The sequence below is a fragment of the Cariama cristata genome, unplaced genomic scaffold (genome assembly GCF_000690535.1).
Source record: "Cariama cristata isolate BGI_N322 unplaced genomic scaffold, ASM69053v1 scaffold7071, whole genome shotgun sequence".
Classification (NCBI taxonomy): Eukaryota; Metazoa; Chordata; class Aves; order Cariamiformes; family Cariamidae; genus Cariama; species Cariama cristata.
This window is the reverse complement of record NW_009597449.1, coordinates 1-27,940: the sequence shown is the minus strand read 5'-3', so window position 1 is coordinate 27,940 and position 27,940 is coordinate 1. Positions and strand designations below refer to the sequence as shown.

Sequence of the window (27,940 nt, the reverse complement as noted above, 5' to 3'; positions counted from 1 at the left end):
ACGGCCCGGGAACGGGGCTCTGCCTTGGGACAACCTAAACCAACATTTCCTGGTGGTTTGAATGCCGGGGGGTGCGTGGCCCGGGTGCAGCAGGACCACTGGCATCCCCCAAAACCCCCAATGTACCAGCGAGTTTCCCAGCTTCCCATAAAGCCTGGGGTAGGTCTGTCCCGCGCTGCTTTTACCTGCCGTGGTCAGACAGAGCAGACACTGAGAAAAGCAGCGTCTCCCTCACGGGCACGGCTCGCTCGGGGGCCTGGACCTGGGCCTGGACTTTCCTCTCTGGGTGGCAATCGCAGAGTCCCGGGGCTCGGAGCGAGGCGAGAGCGCGGTGCCAGGATGGCCCCAAAATGGGCCTTCAAAATCAGTCTTCCCACCAGCTGAAGGGTCGCCTTTGTTTCTTTCACAAAATGAGTCGAAGGGCTCTATTTGCCAAGTCCTGTCACAGAATTCACTGTAGTCATTTGGTTTTGAAGGCCCTACAAAACATACTCGTATAAACTCGAGGTAGGCAGCGTGTGTTACAGTGCTTGGAGGTTACCTGGGCTAAAAACCATGCGGAGTAATTCTGCTTTTGTAGGAAAACACAGCCGTCGTAAGGGAGGAGTAAGGCTGCCTAAGCATCTACCCCTCTGAAGTAGCCTGAGGGTGGACAGAGCAGTCAGAGGGCAGTTAGGCTACACTGAGTAGTGCTAATCCCCTGTGCTTTTAGGATACTACACCCGATGAGCTGCTGTCTGCCGTCATGACAGCTGTCCTTCAAGATGTCAGTCTTCGTCCTGAGGCACTGGGAGACATCTGTGTGGGTGAGTGAACAACCTCTGTACGAATTTGAAACTCCTGGTCTGGATAACTCTCTGGGACAGGCTGCTCCTGCTGTCCCGTGGGATACTTGCAAGTACCGTGGGGTTGGAAGGGGTTAGCATTAGGTTTATGAAGTTGGCGTGTCCGATCTGTCAAGTGGTGGGGCTCTGATCTGGGTGCTGGATGGTACCAAGGCGTCGTGATTTTAACATCCCTTCAATGCCTGCAGCAAATAGCGAGGGAAATGCAACCGATTGACTGGAATCATATCTTTGCACTCAGGAAACGTGCTGCAGCCTGGAGCTGGCGCTTTGATTGCAAGAGTTGCACAGTTTCTAAGGTAAACTCTCAACCAGATTGAGGTTCTTCCTCTCCTTCTTGGGCCTTGGCTACGGAGCAGCACTGGGTCAGAGGTTGCAGCTAGGCTCATGTGCTCCTAGGAAGTTAACAGCAAATCACCTTTAGCCTAGAAATTAGACTTTGATCGAGTGTTTGGAGAACTGTGATGGCAAAGGGACAGAGAGGCAGAGGTGAGTAATCTGTTTGTGCCTCCTGTTTGAGCCTCTGGACAGGAGATCTTGTGTGGTGGACTCCCAGCTGCACCTGCTGCTTCTCCGTATGGCAAGGCTGTGCTTCTCTCTGCTCTGCGTGGTCCCAAAACCAAGGAGTTGTCTCAAGTCTTTCTGTTCATTTCCCAGTGTTGGTGGTCGATGGCTCATATTGAGCTGGATCCCAGCTTCCAAATAGTTCAGCCAGTGTCTATTGCTAAGGGATGTTTACTTCTGTAAATCAGTGTGCAACCACCACTTTGGAGAGGTGCAGACACCTTTCTCTTGGTGCAGGACCAAATAGGTCAACAAAAGTATAAAGGGATCTGTCTTGAACTTGAGAGTTAAAGTTTAATCAAGTGGCGTAATGCTCTCTTTAGAGGTTTGGTTTGTTGTGTGTTTTTTGTCACTGAGTCTTTGTCAACACCGTCTTATTTTCTAGCGGTATTCCAGAGACGGTGCCGTGCTCGAGTGTCAACCGGCAATGCTCCTCCGGGCTACAGGCCATTATCAATATAGCCGGTAAGTGTTACAGGCACTCGGATCAGAGTTGACGCCTGCCCTACCCTAGGTGCTTATTTCTCCTCCAGTCTCTCTGAGCAGTAAAAATAGCGATAGTGTATTCTGCTGTTGGGAATTCTGAGTGTGTTGTAGTTGAATACTTTTATATCCTTGAATGGCCAAGTTTACCCCTAGAGAAGTAACTTGGTTTTCTAAATAGCGATAGTGTATTCTGCTGTTGGGAGTTCTCAGTGTGTTGTTAGTTGAATACTTTTATATCCTTGAATGGCCAAGTTTACCCCTAGAGATGTAACTTGGTTTTCTGAGGATCAAGTTCTACCATCATTTACGTGTCGGGCAACTTCTAGAAGGGTCCCTCCGGTCATCTCTGAGCACAGTCAGGTCATGGTTAGTCTTCAGCCCCATCAGCTTCTTGACCTGGCTCACATTCTGGCAGGTGGGAGGGTGGAGGGGACGCCCCGTTTGGCTGTAGTGGGTGCCTCAGGTGTTCATGAAACCGCAGCACATGTGGAAACACTTTTGCTCCTAATAGTAAGAATGTTTATGCACTGCTGTTACAGGTGGCATCCGAAATGGGTCGTATGACATTGGCTTGGCCTGTGGGTAAGAAAGTCTTTTTATGGTACTTGCTTAGGCTTCCTGGAAGTAGCAGTCTGTCCCTCTGCCATAGCTCTTCTGTGAGGAATTAGAAACTTCTTCCAACCAGATCTGTACCCTTCCAGGAAATAGATGCTGGCAAATGGGTGAATAAACTCTAAAATTAGGACCTGAATTTAAGTGGTGGCTGCAGATGCAATTCCTGTATTTCCAGAGCCTGCTGAGTACTTTTGCAGAAGATCGGGTCATCTTAAAGGGTCTGAGGGAGGGTGCTTGAAAATCCTTTAATTTCCCTGGAAGTTTTGGTTTTGGTGACATGTCTGCTGGGGTTGCAGTAAGAGCTGAGTATCTCTTGCAAGCATGCAAAAAGCCTGTTCTGTTAGGGTCCTCTGGCCCTGCTGTAGGATACCACTTGTGTGCAGAGCTCTGACAGCCTGAAAGAGCCTGCCATAATTAGCTTTTTGACTAATCTCGAATTAACTAGTGTCTTAGAAGACCAGCAGCTATCTTGGATAAAGAAATTAATGACTTACCCATGCTAATAACTGTTCTACAGACTTACAGGAGATGTTCTTCTGCAGTGGACGGGCATGCTGTTCTTTGCTTCGTTCCTAACATCATAAGAAGTGTTTATTTTTTAGAGGAATATGTAAATGTTAGGTTGGCTTTGGAGAAATACTAGTGACCACATACACATTCATTTCAGAAAAACAAATTTAAAAAAAAGTATTCGATAATCCAAGAGGCTAAAGTACTGGGTTTCTCTTTCTTTACCTTGCTAACTCATAAGTCTTTCTTGAATTATTACTGTACACAGTCATCTGGTAGTCCTTAGGAAAGGTTGTTTATATTTACAGCTTCTGAACACCTGCACGTACCTGGTTGAGCAAGATCTGATGTTGAGAACGCCCTTCCCTTCTTAGACTGCTGCAAAATAAACAGCTCAGCAAGACAGGCACGTTCCTCTGATGTAGGCATAGCACTTGGTGTTCACGGGGAATGTTTGTACTTGAACACAGGATGCTTTTCACTCGTTCGCTTTAACACACTCGTTTCAAGAAGTTGCTTGGCAGCGTCCACCAAAATGATACGCTTAAAGGTACTGAAAGGCTGGAAGGGTTTGGCTTCCAGCCTTTGCACCTTTGGGTGTGCAAGCCACCGGCTGTCATTGTGGGAAGTTTTCTGGCCTCTACCCTGCAGAGTCCTCCACGAAGACATAAAATCCCGAAGTTACAAATAGCTTTTGTGAGTTGGGTTTGTCCTAAGTCACGCTCTTCACCTGAGCGGATTCACCCACTCTGTATGTGGAGAAATACGAGATGACAACACAAAACACAGTAGCTGTGGCTTGCTCTTACTTAAAACCTGATTTTCTATACCTTCCTTCAGGGCGTAGATGCAGCTGAAGTCAAGTAATGCAGTATTAGATATTAGTTTAACTTCCTGATAGCACTGACTATAAACTGCTTGGGGAAACACCTTATTTTCTGCTTCTCTTGCATTTTCCAGGAACAGTTTCTTTGTTATTTACTCTTCATGAGTGTATTTGTGTGGTACAGAGTAGAATTCAAACCTTCCCATCCTAGGCTTCGTGGTCTAGACTGACTTTACAAACGTTCACTAGTCTTAAGTGGTGGCTGTGTATTTCTGCAGTAAATGTGGACATCTTCAGTCTCTTAACTAACTCATTTGTAGGTCAAAGACTGCAGCCTCCAGGATCCATGCCTTAAATTCTTTGTGTTGTGAAATACCAATGGCATAACTCGTGAAGTCTCTTTGTCATGATTTGCTTAATACTTTTCTTTATTATACTGCCAACCAGTTCTTAAGCTGTAAGTGGCAATTTTATGGCTGTTGACAATCTCGCTGGAAACTCCAATCCTAGAACCTCAGGTTTCTTGTTAGGTTTGAGGACAAAAGTGCCAGAATCGTTAGCAATTCCTTCATAGCTGTGGAAACATGAGAAATTAACTGTTAACGCTGATATCCTGTTCTAGTGAAACAAGGACCTATTTAATCTGGCAATCTGTTTTCATTTTGTCATAATTCTTATATTGATGATTGAAGAGCTTCTGCCTCAGCCAGTTCTTAATTACCAGCTGTGTTTCTGTAGGATAATAGGAAAGCACTTTGTCAAGCTACTGAGTTTTGATCAGTCTTAATGGAGCAATTACCTGAAATGTAGTACGAAAGCACGGGTTGCAAATTCAAGTTTTTTCTTTGTTTAGCGTGGAAACAATGTCCCTCAGAAGTGCAAATAACCCTGGGGATATCAGTTCCAGCATGATGGAAAACAGCAAAGCTCGAGATTGCCTTATTCCTATGGGGTAAGTGTTTTCCTCTTCACAAAGTTTAAGGATTTTCTAGATAGTCTGTCTCCTCAGTGACCGTACTGTTTCAGATGAATCTGAATGCGGTAAGCTTGGATCTGTATGTGTTGGCATCCTGCTTGGTTGTGGTAGAAGGTTAATTATGTAAAATGGGAGAAGATCAGCAACTGATGAAAGACTTCCTTGTCTTATGTCTTAAGCTCAATGGCTTAATGAGCAAGGAAAATGGATTTGAACTTTGTTCTGGTCCTAGATTTGATTCAGGATTTGCTTCTGCCAAGCAGTTCTAGGTTGAGAAGGCAGCAGTTAACTTTGAGACTAAAGCCAGTGCTTGTGCCTTGTGTTGTCTCAGTAGAAGCCGACTGTGGCTCCGTCAGATGCATCCTTGGATTAATTCTGTGATGTTGTTTTCCCCAGAATAACCTCAGAAAATGTGGCAGAGAAGTTTGGAGTTTCCCGTAAGAAGCAAGATGCCTTTGCCTTGGCTTCCCAACAAAAGTAAATACTTTTTTTCTTTTTTCTTTTTTTCCTTTAACCTTTTTGTTAAGGAATAAATACAGATAGAAAACGCATTGCTACTTCCCAAGAGTCCTTAAGCGCAGCCTTCCTGTTGCCTTCCAAACCTTAATAGTGAGTAAAGAAGCTTGAGATGGTCAGAGCGAAGATCGGTGCGTGTCCCGGGTTGTGTGATAAGGAAACCGGAGCCCAGAGCTGTACCGGGGGTTGTGTGACTAATCTCGCGCATGTATCGCCAGGCACGTGAGCCTTGAGCAGTGAATGCCCCTGTGTTTTTTGGCTTCCAAAGCATAAAACCTCTGTGAGGTTTCTGAAATGAATGTATGGGGCAGTATTTTTATAGTGGCTTTGGCTCAGTATCATTTGAAACTGAACGTGGGACTGGCAGCAGAGGAACCTTTCGTAAGAGGGAATATTTCAATGTCGTCGTTTCTAGAGAACTGCCGAGTTTGAGAAGAGTGGCTTGTCTTTGCTGCAGGTGTTTGGCTCTAAGTGAGTCCAATCCTACCTCTAGTAACCTTCCTCTTAGGTTAAATCACTGCCAAAGTCAACTGACCCCTGGAATCCATGGAGCTGTCCTGGCAGTCCGGTGGCAGGTGATACGTTAAAGTTGCTGCCATCAAAGAGTTAAACTCACTTTCAGAGCTCTGTTTAGGCATCGCCCCGGTCCAATTATTTATCTGTTACAGGAAGCCACTGCACAGGCCAGTTAACCTTTAAATTCTGGCCCTGCTTCTTAGGGAACTTGGCATGCCAGCCTTTCTCACTGACATTGAACTGATAACGCAAAAGGGTATGTGAACGCGATCCTCGCCTCTCACATGAGGAAAGGGGTGATTTTTCTGGCCTCGGTCTCAGGATGTCTGCGGAGTTACTGATCTGTCCTTCAGCACTTTGCTGTAACTCTCGCTTACCTGGGAATATTAATATTTTCATTTTATTAGTAAAAGAGTAAAGTGATGAGGGGGTAAAAGAAGCTTTTAGTCTCCAGTTTGCATTCCCTGTAAAGGGTGCTTTGCTGCTGGAAGGCAAATCTTCTAACTCAGCTCTACTGTGGAGGCTTTTAAAATACCTTGTTGATACGAAAGATTACAACTATGTGCCCTGAACTAATTTTAATTTAGCTAATTGCATTCTGCCTACTTACATCAGTCTGGTCATGTCATTCATTCCCTACTGCTAATACTGCTGTCTCAGGGACCAGACCCTATCTTCACTGCATCTTCCCTGCTAAATTAAGTAATACCCTTCTCCGTAGTCACAGTCAACTATGCAACATACATTGCAGTTGTTTGGGGTTGAAAGGTTACATTTAAATACCAGAGGATTGTACCTGAAATCTGTGGTCTAAAGCTCAACTCGTCTTTAATAGAACAAAATTAGGAATGGGTGAAACTTCAGCCATTCCTTAATTTATTGTTTGGGGTTGAAAGGTTACATTTAAATGCCAGAGGATTGTACCTGAAGTCTGTGGTCTAAAGCTCAACTCATCTTTAATAGAACAAAATTAGGAATGAGTGAAACTTCAGCCATTCCTTAATTTGTCAGGAATTATTAGCGTTATGTAGAGGCTTAGCCCACTTGCCCTGTTTAAACTCAAAAATAAGAACTGATGTTTGAACATCAGGATTCATTTATTTTCTTACAGTTGTGATGTGACTGTACCACTGGAGAAGTACAACTTCATGCTGTGGGCTGGCGGTGGTCAGTCAGTCACAACAGAACAGGGATCTTGCTCAGAACCGCGTCATCCTGTGACCCAGGTTTGGCGAGAATGCCTATAATGTTAGTGATGTATTTCCCATGACGTAGAGGTAAGAAGTTTGTCTTCCCATGAATGGAAATAAGTATTTGCCCGTCATCTTGTCCACTACTCAGCGAAGATGTACCAAGTCACACCTTAGTTCATTCTCTTACTAACCGGTTTCCTTGACATTAGTTTTCTTGCAGTTCACCTCCAGAATATTTTAACCTTTCATACTCTTGTTTAACAGGGCAGCAAAAGCTCAGCAGATGGGACTGTTTAAAACTGAGATTGTTCCAGTGAAGACCACTGTTGTAGATAATCAGGGCAACCAAAAAACAATCACCGTGCACCAAGATGAAGGGATTAGGCCTTCCACAACCCTGGAGGGCTTGGCAAAGCTGAAGCCTGCCTTCAAAGAGGATGGTAGCACTACAGCAGGTCAGCTCGGTTGTTCAATTCGTGGTGTTCCTGTGGTTTACCTGCTTTCTAATAGAATGTGCTTAGGCAAAAAAAGTCATAATGCATCTTTTCCAACAGGTAATGCCAGCCAGGTCAGTGATGGAGCAGCTGCTGTTCTCCTGGCAAAACGCTCAAAAGCAGCACAACTGGGACTCCCAGTCCTGGGGGTGCTCAGGTCCTTTGCTGTGGTTGGGGTCCCACCCGATGTTATGGGCATAGGGCCAGCCTACGCAATCCCTGTGGCTGTGGAAAAGGCGGGTAAGAACCACTTGTCATTCACACAGTGTTTGCCACAAGGCAGATCAGACTCCGTGGACTGAAATTTAAGATAGAATTATTCAGGCATGCGCAGCTATCAGCCGTAGGAACAGTGAACTTAAATTCAAAACACTAAAAGCTGTCCTGCCTCGGATTGTTGTAATACTGTTTGTTTGGACTTGCGTATAAATTGTCATTCGCTCACCTTTGAGAAGCTCAGGATTAAATCCCTGCATGGTCTCAACAACCGTTAACACGTGGCAAGTGATTTAGTGTTCACTTAGTACAGTTTTCTCTTCCTTAGTATTACCGGTTTGTGAGGGGGTGGGTTTTACATTTGTTTTCTGTTATTTTTTTCTTTACAATTTTGGCATCTGACCAGTGGAACGGGCTTTCCTCAGGGTTCTTATCATCCTCATCAGGTTAAATAGCTTTTATAGCTGATGATTATTATTGTCTCCACCTGTCATTGCTATGGTGGCGTTTTATCCTTCAGTCTCGACATACCCTTCGATCTTTAATCCCTCTGGAAAGAAAGCACATTTAATCTAAGCAAACTTGGCAAACTCAGTGTCACAATACCGTGAACTGTGGTCTTTTGCAGTCTTTAGACGTTGTACATAAAGATGCATACAAGTGTAGATACCCCACATGGAGCCAAGGTCCCCCTCTTTTTGTCTTTAGTGGAGTAGAACTGGAATTCATAGAGGAAGGCTGTGAGTGACTTAGTCTCTTTGATATAAATTATCTCCTGTGGGAAAATTATCTCCTTTTAAATCCTGACTTTTCTGAACCATAGGTCTGACTCTGAATGACATTGATATATATGAGATCAATGAAGCCTTTGCAAGCCAGGTGAGTGATCATCCTGTTTGAGTTGCTACGTTGCTTGGTAGCTGAGTGTACTTCAGCTTGGTCTCCAAATTAAGATTTGAACCTGTTCTACGTATTACATCTTCAGCCAAATGTTAAGAACATGCGCAGACTGTTTTCCCTTTCCTTCAAATAAAAATAAGCAGGGCATTGCTTATACAGCTTAATATTTAAAAAAATCAAACAAAAAATATGTCCATTGAATAAGAATGTGATCTTTACTATCCTATCCTCATACCAGCTTGCAAAATCTGTTTCACAAGGGCCGTAATTTGTTACTGAGTGGCGTCAGTGTGAATGTGTTGCACTCGCTAATTTGGAGGTCCTTAATGAAAGGTAGAAACTTCACTACTGTGTCTTCCACAAATCTACAATGTGGCTGCTCAGAAAGTACGTGGGCTCAGTTGGAGATGAAGTCGATAGGCTTAGCTCACTTCTGTGTGCTTTGGATTTGTAATTAGTTCCACTCCTTTCCACTGGGAAAGATGCTTTAGCTAGAGTCAGGCCTCTAAGTACTACCTCTTTAGTACTTTAAGAGCAGCTGACACCATGATGTGGAGTTTGTGTAGTAACAAACAGTCTGAGCAAGATGCATTTTAAGCTGAAATCTCTTGAAGCCCCTAGAGCTGCCTAAGGTGGTTTGCTGTCCCTCTTTATATACGGACGAGATCCCCAGTCTTGTCTGCAGGCCTCTCGGGCCTCTGTTGCAGGAGAGCTGAGGATTAACAGAGGCAAGAGATCTCCCTGAAACCATTCCCTCTGTCTTTCTAGGCTGTGTACTGTGTTGAAAAGCTGGGCATTCCCCTGGAGAAGGTCAACCCCCTGGGAGGAGCAATAGCACTGGGGCACCCACTGGGCTGTACTGGTGCTCGTCAAGTTGTCACTTTGCTCAATGAATTGAAGCGCAGAGGGAAAAGGTGAGCACTGAGGAACAGTATCAGCCTTGATGCCTTACGTGTATGTAAGTAACTTAGGCGCAGAAGTAACCATCAGTAACATCAAAGCTTTCTCCATCCCTTTGGTAGCGCTGAACGTGAATTCCTGAAGGTTCTCTTGAGGCAGGGCTGTGTAATGTCTCGCTGCCCGTGCATGCAGCATCTCTCCTGGCCCTCGGTGGTGCAGAGCCCCGGCGCAGACGTCTCCACCGTGCAGTGTTACGTCAGCCGTCAGAGCTGGAGGGCTGGCGGCTCTGCAAGGCTGGGCTCAGTCAGGCTTTGTGACAGTCTGGTCCTAGCCCTCTGCCCAGGACTCGGGCTTTTCCTGACGTGTGGAAGAAATCCCGGTAGGTGCTGCTGGCCGGCTCGGTCACTGCACCCTTTGGGGCTGGCACACGTGGTGTCACTGGACTGCACCGTAGGATGAGCTGTGCCCTGGCCTAGAGGAGAGGGTGACAGCGGTGGCGAGCTGTTAAATGCCAGGCAAATGGGGCAGTGACAATAAACCACTTCGAACTGAAGCAGAACAACTTGCTCTGCGATCAGGCTTTCTGCTCTGTTTTTCCACTTATCCTACTGCGCATCATCTGACTATCTGAATTGACCTTGAACTTTTACATAGCAAAGCCACGTGAAGGGCAGCGGTAGCAGGCAGGAAAGGAAGAGTGTCTTTCTCAACCCATCCGAATCAAAGCAATTAGCAATTCTAACTCGACTTGCCTGCTAGCGTGTCTGAGGCAGGTGGCAGAAGAGCTTGCTTCTGGCCCACTGCTCCTGTCCAGAAAGCGGGCAGAGAAATGTGTGTCCACATCCTCTGCAAACAGCACCCTGCAAGAACTCTGGACCTGCTCCGGAGTTAGAATCACTTGGTGACACAGGAGAGCAGTTGGTAGCTCAAATTTATTGTATTTGGCTTTTTTTTTCCCCCATATGATCTAAACCTGATCTTTTTCTTAATTCCATATGTTCTTTTGTTGCAGAGCGTACGGTGTTGTATCCATGTGCATTGGAACCGGCATGGGCGCTGCAGCAGTATTTGAGTACCCAGGGAACTAAACTCCAGTGGACTGACGGAACAACACAACAGCTAATCCTCTGCCTTCTCTAGTAATAGCAAATGATTTGCACTGTGAGATCAAGTGGATTCACGTTACTAGATCTGCAAATTTTAGGCACAAATTGTGAAGTAGAATAAGTCATACAGATCTGCTAAGCAGGTGGGGAAAATGCAAAACTGGCAAATGGCATCCTGACATGAGAAGAGAAATTAGTTCAGCTGAAGTTCAACTACAGGCCCTTGAGTGGTGATTATGGAAGAATATTTCTAATTTAATTGATCCCTTTATTCTGTGAATATTATCAGAGAGAAGTAGTTCATGGTACAGTATTTTTTTTATTACAAAAACATCAGTAAGCATGAAGAGGCTTTTCCAGGGTTTTTTCTTAAAAGATTTCACTATCTTGCAACAAGTCTAGAACAGTTTGTTTTGAAAGCAGTGCAAAGACTTTAATGGTCTCAAGTTGCACCAGGGGAGGTTCAGGCTGCACATTAGGAAGAACTTCTTCACTGTCAGAGTCGTTAGGCATTGGAACGGGCTCCCCAGGGAGGTGGTGGAGTCACCATCCCTGGAGGTGTTCAAAAAACGTTTAGATGTGGCACTTCAAGACATGGTTTAGCGGGCATGGTGGCGTTGGGTATACAGTTGGACTTGATGATCTTTGAGGTCTCTTCCAACCATAATGATTCTGTGATTCTATGACTTTGGCATTGTTTTCTTTACAACTACGTCCGTCCCATCCAAGTTGTGTTGGCTGTGTCTTAAATTGTTCTGATGCCGGAGGTTGTGCTGTAGCTTTCTACTTGTAACCACGGTGCTGTGAAGCCTCCGGTGGGGGAAAGTGGAAGGACCAGGCTGGAATTTACACTGGAGGTGCCTGAATACAAAGGTTCTGCTGAATTGCTAGAAGCCAGGAATTTGAAAGTGGCCATTCAGTCTTTTATAACACATCTCTAATTATCAGCTTGCATCACTCTAACTTCAAGGACAAGCTTATGCTTAATAATATTTATTTACCTAACATAAAACAGATTTCAGCATTACCCTTACTGCCAGCATTACGTGCACATCAGTGACATCTCAGTACTTCAGTGCTAATACAAACGCGTATTTCACATTGTAAAGTTCTCCCTTATCTGCTCGCTCTCTCTTAGGAGGAGAAAGATTAGTGAAACTCAGAGCTAACGGCTTGAAAAAGAAACTTATTCATTGTCCTTGACATGTTAGAAAAGTTTAGATTTGTAACACAGACTGAAATTCTTTGTCCTGGCTCTTGTTTTTGCACTTAATAATACAGTTGGGTTCTTGCAATATATTTGTTTTCTTTTTATGACGATTGTTAGCTGAAGGCCACGATTAGTTGGAGCTATTTGATATTCTCACATTGCTGTGCCGCAGCCTGTCTCGCTCACCCAGCAATCGCACATGCTCTATTCCTAGAGCAAAAAGATGAAATTACTGAGAGGGGGCAGAGAGGCATTAGCATCTTCAAGGGTCTTTGTTTTCCCACACTGAGGTTCCTGTGTATAAGGTGAGTTCTCAGCGCTAGTACAGGTCTGTTTTAAACAAGGCAGAAGGCCACCATCGTGCATCTTTTGTTCTCCTCCAGCGTGGACTGCAGCCCCCTCCTCCCCACACACACTGCCTTTAACAAAAACCTTTTCTGTGATGGGAGTGGAAAACTTAACAGGCTCAGAAGTGGGAATTTCAGTGACCTTTAGCTAAAGTAATACTAAAAACATTTAAAGAGAAGTGTGAGCAAATGGGAACCATGTGGGGGGAAAGAATTAAAAGGAAGAAGGGTTCCTTCCTCCGTAGCTGAAGGGGATGTTCTCAATACCCGAGCAGGATGAAACATGCAGGTTGGTAATTTTCCAAGGAGGCCAGGAAAAGTTGGCTCTTCCCCTTTTCATGTAAGGCAGTGAGAAACAGCCCAGGGAATGCTGGCCTATTCACTAATTCTTGCTTTTATTATGTGTCAATGTCTGTTTTAATGTCAAACAAATAAGGCAAAACAAAAGCTACTTTTAAAGGTACAAACAGTCTTTAATTGTAATTTGAGGCACACTGTGATATGGAAAGGATTTTGGCCTAACTGTTACCATAGCTGCTTTGCAATTTAAAACTGATTATTTTGCAGGGCCTGGTTCTGTGGGGAATAGTAAGCTTATCACAGCAATAAAGGTAATAGCACAGAATGAGATTATGACTGTTTTCTTTAAAGTACCATGAGCTTTTATTTTTCCTGGTAACTTAAAATTTCATTCTGCTAAAATTCCAGTCTATAGTAAAACAACTGCAGTAGACAAAAACACAGGCTCAGCTGATGGCACATTGCATCCAACCCATTACCTTGACATTTGTCCCACATTGTCTTGCTTAAATTAAATACAGGTCTTCATACTTTTCATCGTATGTTCCTCGTCCCCTGATCTGTAGCTTGCAAGGCTTTTCTCCCAGCATTCCAGTAATGGTCACGATAGCTTCATATTCAGTGTCGCTCCTAAAGTGCAGAATAAAAAGGCAGTTCAGTTAAAGCTAGATGCATTTCTGTGTTCAGGGATGAGATTAGTTACTTTGCGGAGGAAAAACAGGAGAGTGGTGCCCTAAGACATAAGCTGCTCCCAGTCACAAGCACTGGTCTCTAAGGTCAGTGTCGAGCCCGCACGTGGCAATCTCACTTCAGTGTCATGTCCATGGCTACATCTAGGATGTTTGAAAAGAACGGTCCAGTCTGTACCTGAAGTAAAGACATTGGATTATTAACTTGTTTGAAAGAAGAACTTGAGTATCTTCCTACTCGTGAAATTCTGGTTTAGTTCAATAAATAAAATGAAGCTCTGCTGGGGGCTAGTGTTTGGGAGCAAATGCCTGCACTGCCTTGATGTGAAAACTCATCCCCGTGACAGAAAAAGTTTGAAATGGAAAAGTTTCTGTCAAATCCCCCAAGATAAGGGGCAGACAATGGAGTCCAGGTTGTAAATGAACATCCAAAAGCTTACAGCAAGTGTAGTTTTGCACTAAGTGGAGGTCTTAGAAGCACAATTCACCTTAGGCTGATGCTACCCAACACTCCCGAGACTGTTCATCTGAAGGACTTCTCTGCGTCTAGGAGACAGCTGTTGTAAAGGCCTGAGGCAAGAGCCTGTTCTGCCACACAACTTTTATTTTTGACTTCTCGGAAAAAATTCCCCTGCAGGAGGACCGCTGATTTAGAGAGGTGAGTTATTAAAATCACATCACACTTTGTATATAATTATTTACTAATGCCATGCTGGTCCTGAGCTCTGTTGTGTTAGGAATTCTTTGTCTGGAGCTGAACAGACGAGCTGACTGCTATACAGCAACGTCTTTGCTTTCTGGTACTTTCAGGCATGAGGCTAAGGAAGGGTAAAACAAATTTTATCACTGCATTAGAACAACATTTTGCTCTATTTACTTCATGAGGAGGTGCTCTGAATGCATGGAAGGAAGTAAAGGACTTCAAAAAGTTTCTTTTAGAGAGAAGCCACATAAGACTATAATGAAGGATCCTGGAGACTGACTGCAAAAGACATTGCACTTTTCTGCATGACAAACACACGCTTTACTGGAATTCTGAACTACTCCAGACACATTTCTCCCTCTGTCCTAATAAAGTGCTGGATACATAAAGGACTCAACTGTTCTTTCAGCCTCTGCACTGAATTACAGGATGAGATTTACCCTCTGTTGAAGACGTTGCCCTAAAGAAAGGGAGTTTCTCCGGTGGTACATAGTTAGTGTGTCATGCCAGCTGCTAGAACAGCATTGTTTCGAGTGGGTAAATCTCAAGTCTGAAATTCCGAGTGCCAAATCCAAAAGAAATCCCATATATGGGAGCAGCGTAGGGAACATGGTTATATGGAAAAAGTACCAGCTGGAAGCCCAGGTCTGGCAAATGTTAGAAGCCAAATGAGCAGCCCAAGAACAGAGCAGAATTGCTCTTTGCTTTCAGTGGCTGTTCACACCATAAATGTGGGCTTGCCAGGGAATAACAGCATGATTTCAGTCCTGGTAACTGTACCTTGCAGTAAAGCTGATGTGCAAAATCTCTTTGGTAGGTGGGTCCCCTTCTCGTGCCTCCAAAATGCCATTAGTAGGGGAGACAGAAAATACCTCCGGGTCGTTATGCCTTTCCTGTTCATCTGCAGTGAAAGTGGCAAATATCAAACAAAGCAATACAAGACCCTTTGGATAAGTTTGTACAGCATGTAGCACTCAATGCGCCTCCTCGCTATCCAGCTAATAAATCACGTCTTGCACTGTCAGGGGCTTTCTATGCCTGTGGCCAGCTTCTGTTTTCATCCTCTAATCAAGGGGAGTGATCAGTGGCCTCCACGTCAAAATAATAAGGCCCTGATCTTCTTTCCTTTGCAGCCCATCTGTTGTTAACATCATTAGGCAGAAGCTCAAACTGAAGTCATGAGCAGCTACTGCTTCTGGTTGTCTCTTCAGATTTGTATTACAAATGAGCAAAGCATGTTCACTGCTTCTGAGGGCTGTGATTCAATCTTTTGGTTACACCTGGAGTAACTGCTGAAATCAGTAGAGGTACACTGATGTCCAAAAGAAAGAAAAAAACAAAAAGCCCGTATCAGTGAGAACAGAAGCAGACCTGATACATTTGCAGCCAACATCATCATATATTGGCTATATATTGAGTGAGTGCATGCAGTCTTACTAAAGAAAAACACCGAACAGTGAAACTATATAACAAGGAAATCCGATTGCAAAACCAGAATACCCAGCAAAGCAGTCCAGTAACTTCTACAGCCACTCCTGTTACACAGGAAGACATGTTCGGTCTTGGTCTGTGCAACAAAGCAGGTCTTGAAATCCACTGTGTCACAAGAGAGCTCCAGAACTGGAACAGTGAGGTATGCAGTCACTGGGACCAGCTGCAAAACGGAAGAAAGAGAAAGGGGAAAAAAACTCCACCTTATTTTTGTAGAGCTTTAATAATACCTGCTACAGCTGTGTCATTCTTAGCATCAAGCACTGAATCAAGAGTAGTTGTTCTGTGTTCTTTCGTAATAAGAGTCAATTCCCCATTCTACAGCTTTGGGTGAATTAAGTTGCTGCTTGTTTTACTGTTTTGGGAGAGGTTTTCAAACCAGACACTGTGGTCTTAATGAAGTGACACGGAGTGAACATTCTCATTTGTTATTAGGGTTTTCTGCAGAGATGCAGACATTACAGCATCTCGTCATCCCTTAGGACTGTATATGGCGCACTGTGAGTCATTCAGTTTGTGCAGATTGCCCAAGATTATTATTAAATTGACTGTATTTTAGATATGGTGTTCGGATCTCACACAGATCAGTCCTCAGAAATACCTGGTATGAAAAAAAAAAATCATCCCTGCACTGTACTGGAACTGCTGAAGACTTGAGGAGTGGTTTATAGCTTTCCATCTGGAAGAGGTTGGCTTTTAAATGTGTGTGGGCTGTGACCACACCACATGAGTTAGGTGGACTCAGGAGACTTTAAAGAAGCGCTCGGGTACTGCAGGAGGCAATGCTCGGTGACTCAGTCGCTGGCATGTTTGCTGAGACAGTCCTGACCCCACGTCTCAGAAGGACGTGGAGAGTCACGCTGTGATCAGGCGTGTTGCCCTTTGATTGAGCCGCATCATCCAGGCTGTGACGCTGGGCAAAGAGCTGGGGTACGAGCAGCAGGGTGCAGACCCAAAACCGCTCTGTCTGTCTGAGAGTCACCTGCAGTCTCAATATGAGAGCTGTCTCCTTTTGCAAATCCATGGCCATTCACTTTAACTAGATGACACAATTTACAGGTGGGTGTGTTTCAAAGCCGAGTAAATCCTAAGGCATGTTTATTCTGAGTCAGAGATGCTGACAAAACCTTTCTCAGGGCCCAGAGGTCTTGTTCTGATCTTACCTGGGTAGTGCGGTTACTATGTTCAATGACCAGATTTTGATTAAACTTCAGCTTTCTCTCTCCGTTCTCAAACTGGAGCACTTGGAATCCAGGAAGCAGCTGGGTATCTGGCAAACTAAGTAACTCCAGAGTTGTGTGGAATGACACTTTCACCTGCGGGAAGAGGAATTCAGATGACCATCGCATAAGATGACACTGTGTGCAGGAAATCCAAAGTAAACATTGCTCAAAGGCCCAGGCGCACATTTTCCCACTGGAACCCAAAGGTGTCATGCCAGCAACCAAATTCCCACTGGAACGAAGCCTTATAATTAAAGAAAAAAACACAGCTATTTCCTATGAATCCAGTGCACAGAGATGGAGTGTAAAGGTGAAGAGCTGATCTCTGAACCACAGGGGAGAAACAGTCTCTAGCAAGACAAAGGTACTAAATTCCTGAGCTTACAAATACCATATTCCCCAAGCCATCTTCAACATGTAAGTCTGCTTTCTTCCTGCAGGCAGAATTAAGACGTGTGTGTCTCTATGTCAAAATGAACACTGAAAAATGAGAAGCACACTTCAAAAATGCAACTGTTACTCATTCTTTGCCCCCTAGCTAATTCTTGACTCCAGGACTTTGTTTCCTTTACTGTCATTGTGTACACCCCAAACGAACCACATTTTATTCTGTTTTCACTGCCTCCATCTAATTCAAGGAAATGAGGGACTGCAGTCGTTGGAAATCTTTTAATTTATCCAGCATATATATGGCTATTGATTTAGGTGAGCTCCAAAAACCATGGGGTTTTCTGCAGGAGTTTGCAACAGGTCAGAGTTGATGAGAAAAGCAAATCAAGGCCACTGTAGAAAAATATTTTGTACCCACAATATAGCGGGCAAAATTGTGGTAATTAGCACTTTCTAATATGCCACTATTTCCCCTGAAACAGAGAGATTTCTATACTGGTTGTGTTTTTCTTGTGGTTCATCTGGCCCATGCTAACACACCGATTACTAAACTATCTATTCTGGCACAGGATTATTATTTTTGAGCCTACCAGCATGTTTTGCTGTGGATAAAGTACAAGTTGTGGTTGCTGTTCTTTTTCCTCCTTCTTGCTGTGGGATGTTTTGGTCCTCTTCTGGGCATCTGTGCTGGACAGGCTGAAGGGCGTAGACAGTAGGAGCCTAAAGTACAGGGGAACCTCAGTGCAATTGGTGAGTTTCAAACTCTGAGTCATTACCGAATCTGTCAAAACCTGGCGGAGAAATGATTCCAAACTGGTTAGTTTTAACTGCCTTGAGAGGTTTGTGCTAGTCTGTCTGGTCATTCAGCACCACTGGGGATCTGAAGGACTTCACTCCAAAGCAACCCATTATTTTCTACTTGTGTTTTTCAAAATTTCTTGCATAAAAAAATCAAAATACAAATAATGTAATAAAGTTTAAAAGTCTTTGAAATGTCAAGAGTCACAGAAACTGACCAAGCCACTCTAAGTAAGTGACTCATTCTGCTATCAGACCTTTATGTCCTCAAAATAAGTATTTATTTTTCTACTTACAAACTCCTCTACAAAGTAAAAGACGTATAAAATGGGCATTGTCTGAGCTCAGCTTTGCTTATTCCTGGGTAATGAGTACTTGCAGTCCTTTTGTTTTACCTGTCTTGTTGTGTGCAATATAAAAAAAATGCAAAATGAAGCTACTGGGGATAAAGATGCATTTTAAAAACCATGCGCATACAGCTCTATCTTGCAGTAGCACAGCAGTACAAACCAGCTGAATACATCGGTGCGTGGAATACTTACTCCTAACAGAGGCTGATCTGGTATGAGGTCACTTGCCATCGAATAAAATACCATTCCTCTGTCATGATCCATGTCTACTTTTAACCTGTGTGTGAAGAATCAGAGCTGGTCAGAGCCCTGCCCTCCGGGCTGACGGACTCTGCGAGCGTACCAGCCATCAGCGCGATGGTACTTACAGAGCGTGCCTTACGAACGCTTGCAAGTCTACTCGTAACGGTGGAGCTTCATAGCCATGTCTGCGATGCACTTTGTTAGGCACTGTCTTTGCAAGCTGACAACAAAATGAAAACAGAAATGATGTATAAAATGATAGCACTAAAACCTGAATCCCTACTTTTAGCCTGAGAGGCTGTTAGCCAAAATAGGATTCTGCTTGACAATGTATTGCCTGTTTGTAAGACAAGATGGCAACATGCAAAGAAGAGTAAAAGCTAAGCAGTAGTTGAACTCTGAATGGCTGTGGTTAATACAGATGCAGATGTTTCTTCCTCCAGGAATCAGGAAGATTAGGGATGTTTTTATTAAATATTCTATTGTCATTCATTCATTACACCTTGCACGTTTGCAATGATTCGTGTCAGAGAATCGCAGAGCAATTCATAAAACACTATTCAAGTCTCACATTAGCCTGTGAGCTGCACTTGCAGTTGCTGAAGAGGAAGTTTCCTGGAGGAGAGATATGCTGTCCAAATTCACACAGGAAGGTGGATGCCGAGCCAGGAACAGAACTCAGCAGTCCTGAGCCTCAGTCCCATTGTTAACTACTGTTATCAATAAACCCCAATGTTGTGATAGCGTTTCAAATCCTAGGCTTTTGTCTGAGGTCTACTGCACCAGACAATGTAAGAAGATGGTGACATTCCCACCCCAGAACGCTTCCAAGCTAAAAGACAAATGCAACAAACGAACAACCCTAGTTAAGGAAGGATGTACAGGGTAGCAGGAACAGGACTGTTTATACAGACTGGCCAGGTACACAGCAGCCTGTACCTAAATTACAGGAAAGAAAATGATTATTTTTCTAGTTGTCTTTAGCCTTGCTGTGATAGTCAGTTTACCTTGTCGTCTAGGCTCATGAAACCCAGCACAAACCCTTCACACTGCGCTTCAGTCACGGTCTGTGGGAGGACGCGTGGGGTGAAGGAGATGTAAACGGAGCTGCTGCCACCTCCTGGAACCACCTGCAGCCGAGAGAGAACTGTGAGTGCCGGGAGCTGCCGGGGGTTGCACAAGCATCCTTCGCACTCCGCTGCTAAAGCAGCATGAAGCCTCCTGGGGATGGGCTACGCTCAGGCTTGCACTAAAATGACAACATGTGACAACTAAACCGACAATTATTTCAGCTGCAAATATCAGTGTAGCCACTCTTTAGCATCAACAGAGTTTAAGCACAGTCACAGACCAGCTCTCTAAGCACACAAATGTATGTACATACCTGCTTGTTTTTAAAAATACCCAGTTCTGCCCACTTTTACTCCATGGCTAACTTGGATGATTCTCCAACAATGGACAGCTCTCACAAGAAACATTTTTTTAAGAGTTATAAGTCTGAATTAAGAGTATTTTACAGTTCAGTTTACTCTTGGCTATTTTTTTTATTTTATGCAACAGCAGGGAATGTAATCAAATGCTCTCGCCAACTACAGTGGATTTTCTGGGATTTACAGGTTGAATAGATACTGCTTTCTTTAGGTGCATTATGCAGGTTATGATTAAATCCTGCTATTGCTGCAGAAAACCCTTTGCCATCTCCCTACAGAGCCAATTCACGTCCAGCCAAGTTTATCAGCTCAGGGTCCATATGACATGCACTGCTTTCAGGCTAGCACTGTGTAGACATCAACTCCCTCATTTCATGTGTTCACAGGGCGAGATGTTTTTGGTCTCGTTGGACCTGCATTCAGTAGAAGCAAAACTAGCTCAGCTCTCCTTGCACTACGTTCCCCTGCTCAGAGTGGTGAGGAGCATAAGAAAGGCTGAGGGAACTGGGTCTGTTCAGCCTGGAAAAGACTGAGAGGGGATCTCATCCATGCTTATGAATACTTTAAGGGTGGGTGTCAAGAGGGTGAGGCCAGACTTTTCAGTGGTGCCCAGCAACAGGTTAGGGGGCAACGGGCATAAACTGAAACTTGGGAAGTTCCACCTGAACCTGAGGAAGAGCTTCTGTACTTTGAGGGTGGCAGAGCACTGGAAGAGACTGCCCAGAGAGGCTGTGGAGTCTCCTTCTCTGGAGATATTCAAAACTCACCTGGACACGATCCTGTGCAACTGCTGTAGGTGACCCTGCTTTGGCAGTGGGGTTGGACTGGATGATCTCCAGAGGTCCTTTCCAACCCTGACCAGTCTGTGAGTCTGTAAAGCTCTGCCTAAGAGCTAGTAAGCTCTGTCACATCCTACAACACTGCTGGGTCTGTGCATTGTGGTCATAGAGAGCTTAGCTGTTCAGACATGGACTTAAGCCAGGTCTGGCCAGCTGTGCTGCACAACACCTGAGCTAACAGACCTTCCTGGAGCAACAGTAGAAACACAGAGAACATTTCTGCAGAGGACTACCTGAATGACTCCATAGGCATCAACTCCATTCCACATGGGCCAAACTCACTGGTGGCTACACCCAATAGAGGCTGCCTCCACAATGAGGCACTTGTTTATCCGAACCATCTCAGGCTCAATCACCCCAGGGCTGACTGTAGGCTTCATTTCTTTGAAATGCCATTTCTGTAATTATTTATTTTATGTAATCGTTAGCTCATTCGAACTTGTAACTGAAACCCTTTGGCAAAAAACTTGCTAATATTTAAGAATCAAAATTGACACACTGATGTTTTGGGCAACACTGTCACTCATAGTTAGATCTTTCCAGTGCTGTCTTTGCTTTATCACATTCCTAAGGAATTGTGGTGGCCCCTATTTGCACCAGTTACTTTTGAAGTACTGCAGGTTACAACAGTTTATCCAAAAGAGCTGCCTACAGAGCACCCCTTCCCCAGCAGCCTGCTTTCCAGCTCTGCCATGTCTACTTAGCAAATCTAGGCTGGTTAAATAATGTGCTTCCAAAGTTTCACGCTGGATGCCCCCCACCTAATGCCACACATTTCCCAAGGCAACACAAGTGAGAAGACCACAGATGCCACTCTTGAGAGCCTGGTACAACTGAATACTTAATTCCAGTCATCAGTGAACTGCTCAAACATAGGTAAGACACTCTTTTTTTCTGTTGACTTTGCAAACTCTTCTTATGGTCATCTTCAAGATCCCAAAGCCTCCCAGCCTACTGTTTCACTGTTTAGCAGTCTCTACCTCAAACCAAAGCTGCCGCCTCCTCCTTCTCTATGCCTTCTGAGATGTCTCCTCTGTCCTGCAGAAAATATGCTAAATCTAAACACAAAGAAAATGTAAAAGCTTACAATCTGTCTTGGGGTAATGGAGTAGGGGTTGTCTGCAGGAACCCCTTCATGAGGTCGTATAAGCATAGAGACAATTTTCTGTATTGTAGGTTCTTGAGTGATGATTTCCTTCTCTTTGCTGTCAGAGTCTGAAGACTGCAGAGACACAAGGGTGGGGAATGGTTAAAACAGTTACGCTGCAAAGGAGGAATGCAAGTGAAGTGCACAGGGAACTGCTGCACTAGGCAGTAAGCATGGCCAGCTCCAGTTTCTTTCTTTCTGGCACAAAAGCTTGACATGTGGATGTGTCCCGTACATTAATTTTTTCATGCATAAGTTCGCTCTCCTGAAACCACTCCTGAACTCCTTGGAAAATGTGTGTGCTTGGGTCCTCTTCTACCCAGAGAAGCAGTCAACTGTGACATCCCTGGCCCATTGTACAAACCAGCACTCTAGGGCAATAATGTTCCCTTGTTGCACAAGAAAGGTTAGCGGTGTATTCAAAACAACTATGCCTTCTGAGCTGAAGAAGAGAAAACAAGATTTTAGTATCTTTTCTGTAAAGCTTTTGCCAGAGAAATATACCTATCCTGTTTGATACCTTCCCCCTGTCACTCCCAGCCCTTCAAGACGGTAAATTGCCATATTATAACCAAGCTGCATGTGGAATAAATGTTACCATATTCTAACAGAGTAATAGAACCAATCTAACTCTAGCACTGGGAAAAATACCTCCGTATCATTAGCTGCAATTTGAACTTCACAGGTTAGATTCTACTCGCAGGTTAGATTCTACTCCCTGACTACAGCTCACATTGACACACTATAAAGCACCCATGAGAAAAGTAGACCCAAATTAAGCTGTTTCAGTTATTTAACACTTTCATGTAAAAATGGCATTAGTTTTTCAGTGACAGTATTTTAAGAAGTATCTCATCAGCTTCTTTAACAATTTTAAGAAAAGGAGAAGCTGAAGAGCTATTTGCTTATAGCTCATTCTGGAAACTGATTGCTGATACCAATAGCCATCTACCCAGACACTGCCTTTTTGACTGAGAGAGGAGCTGACATTTCTTTTAACAATCCAGCTCTTAGTTACAAGTTATATCGCGTGTTATTGTTTTCAACCTTTCATGCCAAGAAACCCATCATGTATCTCAGCAGCAGTATAAAAAACAGACTAACAGCTGACCTCATCTGTGGTTTGCAAAGCTGGATAAATGCTTCCGTGGGGAATGGCAGTTTGATCCAACTTTAACACGATCTCTGACTCTGAGGTGCTACCAATTGATGCAGTCTCATTTTCATCCACGTCCTTAGGAGGAAAAGGGTCTCCAAAGAACATCAACAGGTCCACCAGCTTTTTATCATCTTGCTCTTGGTTGTAAATTTCCCAGTCCAGGCGGATGTCTGAATTGAAAAGGAGAAAGAACAAATACTTCTGGTCATTGAGAAGACTCAGAGCTTAGCTGGTAGGGGAGAACCAGAATACTAAGTAATGAATTTGTGTCTAGCAACTGGATTTGTATTAAAGCGTATCTTAAGCTCTTCATGTTTGCTGTAAACTAAAATGATTTAAGACCGTGTGCTATGCTCTTATTATAGCTTGGCCACTCTTTAGGTCCTAAACAATACTTTTATTAACATTAAAATAAATTATGAGTATTTTGTTTGTTAAGCAAATATGTTTGGTGGCATTTGGGAAAAAAAAAGCGATTGACCTTTGCTGTGAAGAGCTTAAAATATCACTCAAGAGATAAAAAGACTAAACACAGAAGAGCTAGATGATGCCAGTAAGAAGCACGTAGCACATCTGATTGACCAAGGGTTAGTGCTGTGAGAGATTTACAAAAACAGGATGGAAAATCCTGAATTGCCATCATTTCAATGAGCGAAAACCCAGACACATCAGGATAGGACGTGCAATTTCATAGTAACACCACACTGAGTCAATTACGTGTATTCTACTACACTCTGGCTGGAGCTTACCTGCTTTACTGTTACAGAAAGCAAACCAATATTCACAGCAGTAATGTCATAATGATAAATACTACTAGGCATATAAAGACCTGACAACATGTATTATTGTTCTGTGCTAGCTAAGTTAGAAAACAGCTTAGACGCTCTCTTATATATTATTATTTTTTTACAAAAACCATCTTGACTAGGAAACAAGTAGGCCTGTTAATTAACATGTTAATGGGGTTTTATTATCATAAAGAATGCAATGCAAGTGTTCATGTTTGCTGTACAAAAGTCATTCTTACCAAAGGGAGTGGGATTGTTGAGCTGGACTCTGCGAAAGACAGGAGACCCTCCAGAGACAGTAGTGCCAAACCTGAGGGGGGGAACCTTGCTGTCAGTACATGCAGAAAATTAAAGTGAATGTCTGAAATCATTAAAGATTTGTTTAAAAGTGGAAACATACCTGGCTGCACTGGCAGCCTGTTATGAGCCGCTATCAGATAAAGTATGGCCTACACTGTGAAGTACAATATTGCTTTATTTCATCAGCCTCTTTTTTTCCAGTTTTCTTAGTTGTCTCAGACATTTCAGGGTAAACATGTGAAGTCAGCTTTTGTGAAACACTCTGGCAGCAGCAACAAATGGCTACACAGCAGTGAAGTGACCCATGTCAGACTGATTTCCAGGTGCATAAGGGTTTTTTTTATGGTGGACAGCCAAATCCATTTTCTATGCCCTGTTACAGAGCTGACACTGCAAATGCTCTTGGCTGCAGTATGATACATGATGCTAATTCCTCCCAAGCCAGAAAGCAGTCATGCTGTATGGCAGCTGGCCGGGTGTGTAGTGCCGTGGTCCCTGTAAACCAGCTCTTACCCCTCACCCAGATGTGCAAATGCAACTTGCTGTACGAGAGGGCTTAAACCTTCCCCTGCCCCTGTTTTTACCTTGGGGCTGCATTTCTCCTGGTCCAGGTAAAGGGACAGGGAGAAGTGAACCATGGATGGTGATGAGAATTGGCACCGAGTATCAGTTTCCGTCTCCACAGAATTAGACAAGGCTGGACTGGGTGAACTTCTATGACTGTAAGCCCAGAACAGTGACTGCGAGTAAACTTGAGAAGGCTTATTTGCAGATTATTTTCTAATTATGATGGCAGAGACAAATGCACTGGTGTTATAGAAGCAGATACTGTACTTTGACAGTCACTTGGCTGACCTTTTCATTATATCACAAGAAGATGGGAACAGGTGTGTATGTTGGCTATAGTCCAATGGTATTTAATTCTCCGACTTCTCTGACAGTCTTTTGTGCTATACCTGATTATGGGTTGCTCTGTTTGTGGTCCTGTCATCTGTAGGAATATTGGACAGCCTTTCACAGTCATTTGCATATGAATTAATTTAGGTTGTAAGTCTCCCACCTATTAAAAATGAATTTTTGCTATTAGAATCAAGATCAAACTTTAGTTCTCTGGGTTACAAAATTATGCTTTGAAAACTGATTGGACTTTCAAATATTTTTGACTAGTTTCTTTTGACAGCATCTAATTCATATGCTAACGAAAGCTCTTCTCGGCAGGAGAATGCAATACCTCATACATTCATCAGCTTTACTGCGGCGTTTCCAAATAACACAATATATTGTATTGGTAGAGCAGAGTAGTGCACTGGCCAGCTACCAAACAGATTTTATAAATCAAAACTGCTCCAGTCATTTTAAAGGCACATGAAAATCTCCCAAGGGATAAACATGTTACCCCAAAACTAAACTGCGCACTGTAAGAGCAACCAGTTGTTCCTTACACGTCATCGGAGGTAGCGGTATAGCAGTATCTACCCTGAATTTTTACAGAAGTGCTAACAAATGGAAAAAAGTATTTTTAACAGAAAGGAATCTGGGAAATATAATTGGTATAAAATCTGCCAAAGCAATATTTCACTTAAAACTGAAGCCCCACCTACCTTACAGACAAGATCATCCTGGTACTCTCCCCACATGTTGTTGTAAGCTGTTATTTCTATGATTAGCTGCTGGAAGGCTTTCAGAGTTCCTGTGGAAGGTTGTATATGGAAAGCTACTCCCTTCCCATGAGACAGCACTGCTGCTGCAAACTCTGAAGGAGCACAGCAAAGAAGCATTTGATGAATTTTGAGGAAATGGAACAAAGTTAGTCTTTCAAAGAATATATAGGACCATATTTTTAGCTGGTGTTAATCAGCCTAACCCCACTGGCTTCAAAAAAACCTGGGATCATTTACACACCCCACATTTACACCACTTTACCCAAGTTCCCTTCTGCAGTGGGTCTTAATCTGTTTTTTGAGACTCAGTTCTTGAAGAGGTTGTTTTGTAGAAGGACTCCCTTCCAACAACCTGATCCAGGACTCTTTGGGATATGCAAGGCACTAACTGGTTACATGAAAACACACCATCAATTTGAGAAAAAGAAGCTGGAATTTGTGCTAACTGGTTATCATTCTGTTAGCAGCTGCCTGTTTACCTCTGTGTGCTCTTCAGCACAAAGAATGAATTACAAAGAGCAAAGCCTTTCCACATTCTGAGTCACCTAGCCTTCTAAATCAATAAGCTTGCATGGAATCTGTCAGAACAGCATTTTTCCAATCTTAAGTACTAATTCAACAGCTGAAAAGCTCTGTCTTTGTAACAGATACCAAACACTATGGCAAGGTACCAATATGTCCAAGTTTTGTTTTGGATACAGAAGACACATCCACACTTTATAGCATTTTGCTCCTAGTTTCCCCCTCCCTGGGTCTCATGTGGCTCCAAATATTATTATTTTTCAGTACAACACATCAGAAATGATAGGTGGGCTGTGCTGTAGCTTTCCGCAGTGGGAAGGTATAAAAGGGTTCGAGGGAGAAAAGCCTGCTGCAATGGTATTGGAAGACTGTGTAGGAGGGAAATAGTCAAACGTTATGCATGTCATCCATATTGTGTGCTGCGAGTGATCCTGGGAGTGATCTATCACCAAAATCATCCATTTTTGTTTCAGACTGTTGTTTTCAAGAAAAAGAAGAGGAAAGAGAAAGAAAGGGAATGGGAAAGAGAGAGAGCAGGGTGCAGGGGGAGAGAGAAAAAGAGGGGGGTGAGAGATTGGCCTAATGCTTATGGAATGTGGGCTTTCAAACGCAAGAATGAACTGGAGAACTAAGTCATTTAACAGTGTAGACTTAGCCAGATACACTAAGAATGGCATGATGTGCCCGACTGGAATGTGGTAGTCAGTTGGCTTTTGCCTTCTCTCCACTGATGGGATTAACAGCTACTCTCATACCTGACTGTGCTCTTCTGGCTGCATGTTTTGTGATAGGCCCTCTTCTTTTCACCAGGTAGCTTGAGGAGCTTGAAAAAATAAGAAAATCACAACAACAATTCTGTGCAATGAGAAGGACTCTGCTAAAGTAACAGCTCTACCTGACTCCTAAATTAGTGGCCATTATAACCTAAAGAAGGACTGCCTACAAAGCATTTTTTGAAAATGACATCTGTAAGAGTGAATCAACTTGAGAGTTGTAAGACTCTGTACAATCTAACACAACAGAGCCTTGCCCGGTGTAAACCAGCGAACATTGGCAACAAGACTGTTTTGCCATTTCCACGAGCTAAATCTTCTGTCCTTGCACTGCAAGATATCTGTTTCTGCAGGAAACCTCACCAGCAGGTTTCATTACCACAGTCAGAGTAAGAGCTTAAAAAAAACCCCACCAGAGCACTGCAGAAAGCATATCTCATGACAGAGGCAATAGCACTCTGTCCTGACTTCAGATTTAATCCAGACCTAAATTAGTATTTGAGTCATTATGCAGAAAAGCAAGACTTACAGGCAGATTCCTTGTTCTGGAGTAAGTGAATAGCCAGTAAAATAGTCAGCTTCTAGTTTGAATGGAGCACTGATTCCAGTGTGATTGGTAAGAATTAGCTGACGCTTTACTATGTCTTTGAATGCAACTTCAGATCCAAAGTCCAAAAGAAGATCACATGGGCTTTGTAACATTTGTCTTTCATCACTGTCAGAAAAATTACGTTGGTGTTAAAACATCAGTCTTATTTTCTTACGCCACAGATAATTTTAGTAGATTTTAAAATGTGCAATATGCAAAGTGGTTGTGATTACCAGTGTAAAAGGACCATGCAGCCTATGATTTTTGTCATCAGCATTTACTGCTTTTCATTTTTTCTCTTCTATCCATGTAAGGATTTATTTTT

General features: G+C 43.4%; 2 protein-coding genes across 2 annotated transcripts; one reads left to right on the top strand and one right to left on the bottom strand.

Annotated features, from left to right (window-relative positions):
- Positions 1-704: 704 nt before the first annotated feature.
- On the top strand, positions 705-10,851 carry ACAA1 (acetyl-CoA acyltransferase 1). The gene is made up of 11 exons (XM_009708884.1): positions 705-806; positions 1,087-1,144; positions 1,795-1,874; positions 2,435-2,477; positions 4,700-4,798; positions 5,219-5,299; positions 7,312-7,502; positions 7,602-7,781; positions 8,581-8,636; positions 9,426-9,571; positions 10,570-10,851. Exons 1-11 carry the CDS (start codon positions 746-748, stop codon positions 10,643-10,645), a joined length of 1,071 nt encoding a protein of 356 aa, XP_009707186.1. The 5' UTR covers positions 705-745; the 3' UTR covers positions 10,646-10,851.
- Positions 10,852-13,026: 2,175 nt separating this feature from the next.
- LOC104156467 (deleted in lung and esophageal cancer protein 1-like) lies at positions 13,027-27,741 on the bottom strand (the record flags this gene model as incomplete). Its single annotated transcript, XM_009708885.1, has 15 exons — positions 13,027-13,150; positions 14,693-14,813; positions 15,413-15,566; positions 16,567-16,719; positions 17,607-17,807; positions 18,357-18,441; positions 18,533-18,627; positions 19,415-19,537; positions 21,764-21,898; positions 22,935-23,152; positions 24,010-24,080; positions 25,027-25,130; positions 25,672-25,823; positions 27,009-27,076; positions 27,556-27,741. Coding segments are annotated over 15 exons (1,990 nt in total), but the record flags the coding sequence as incomplete, so codon positions are not given.
- Positions 27,742-27,940: the final 199 nt, after the last annotated feature.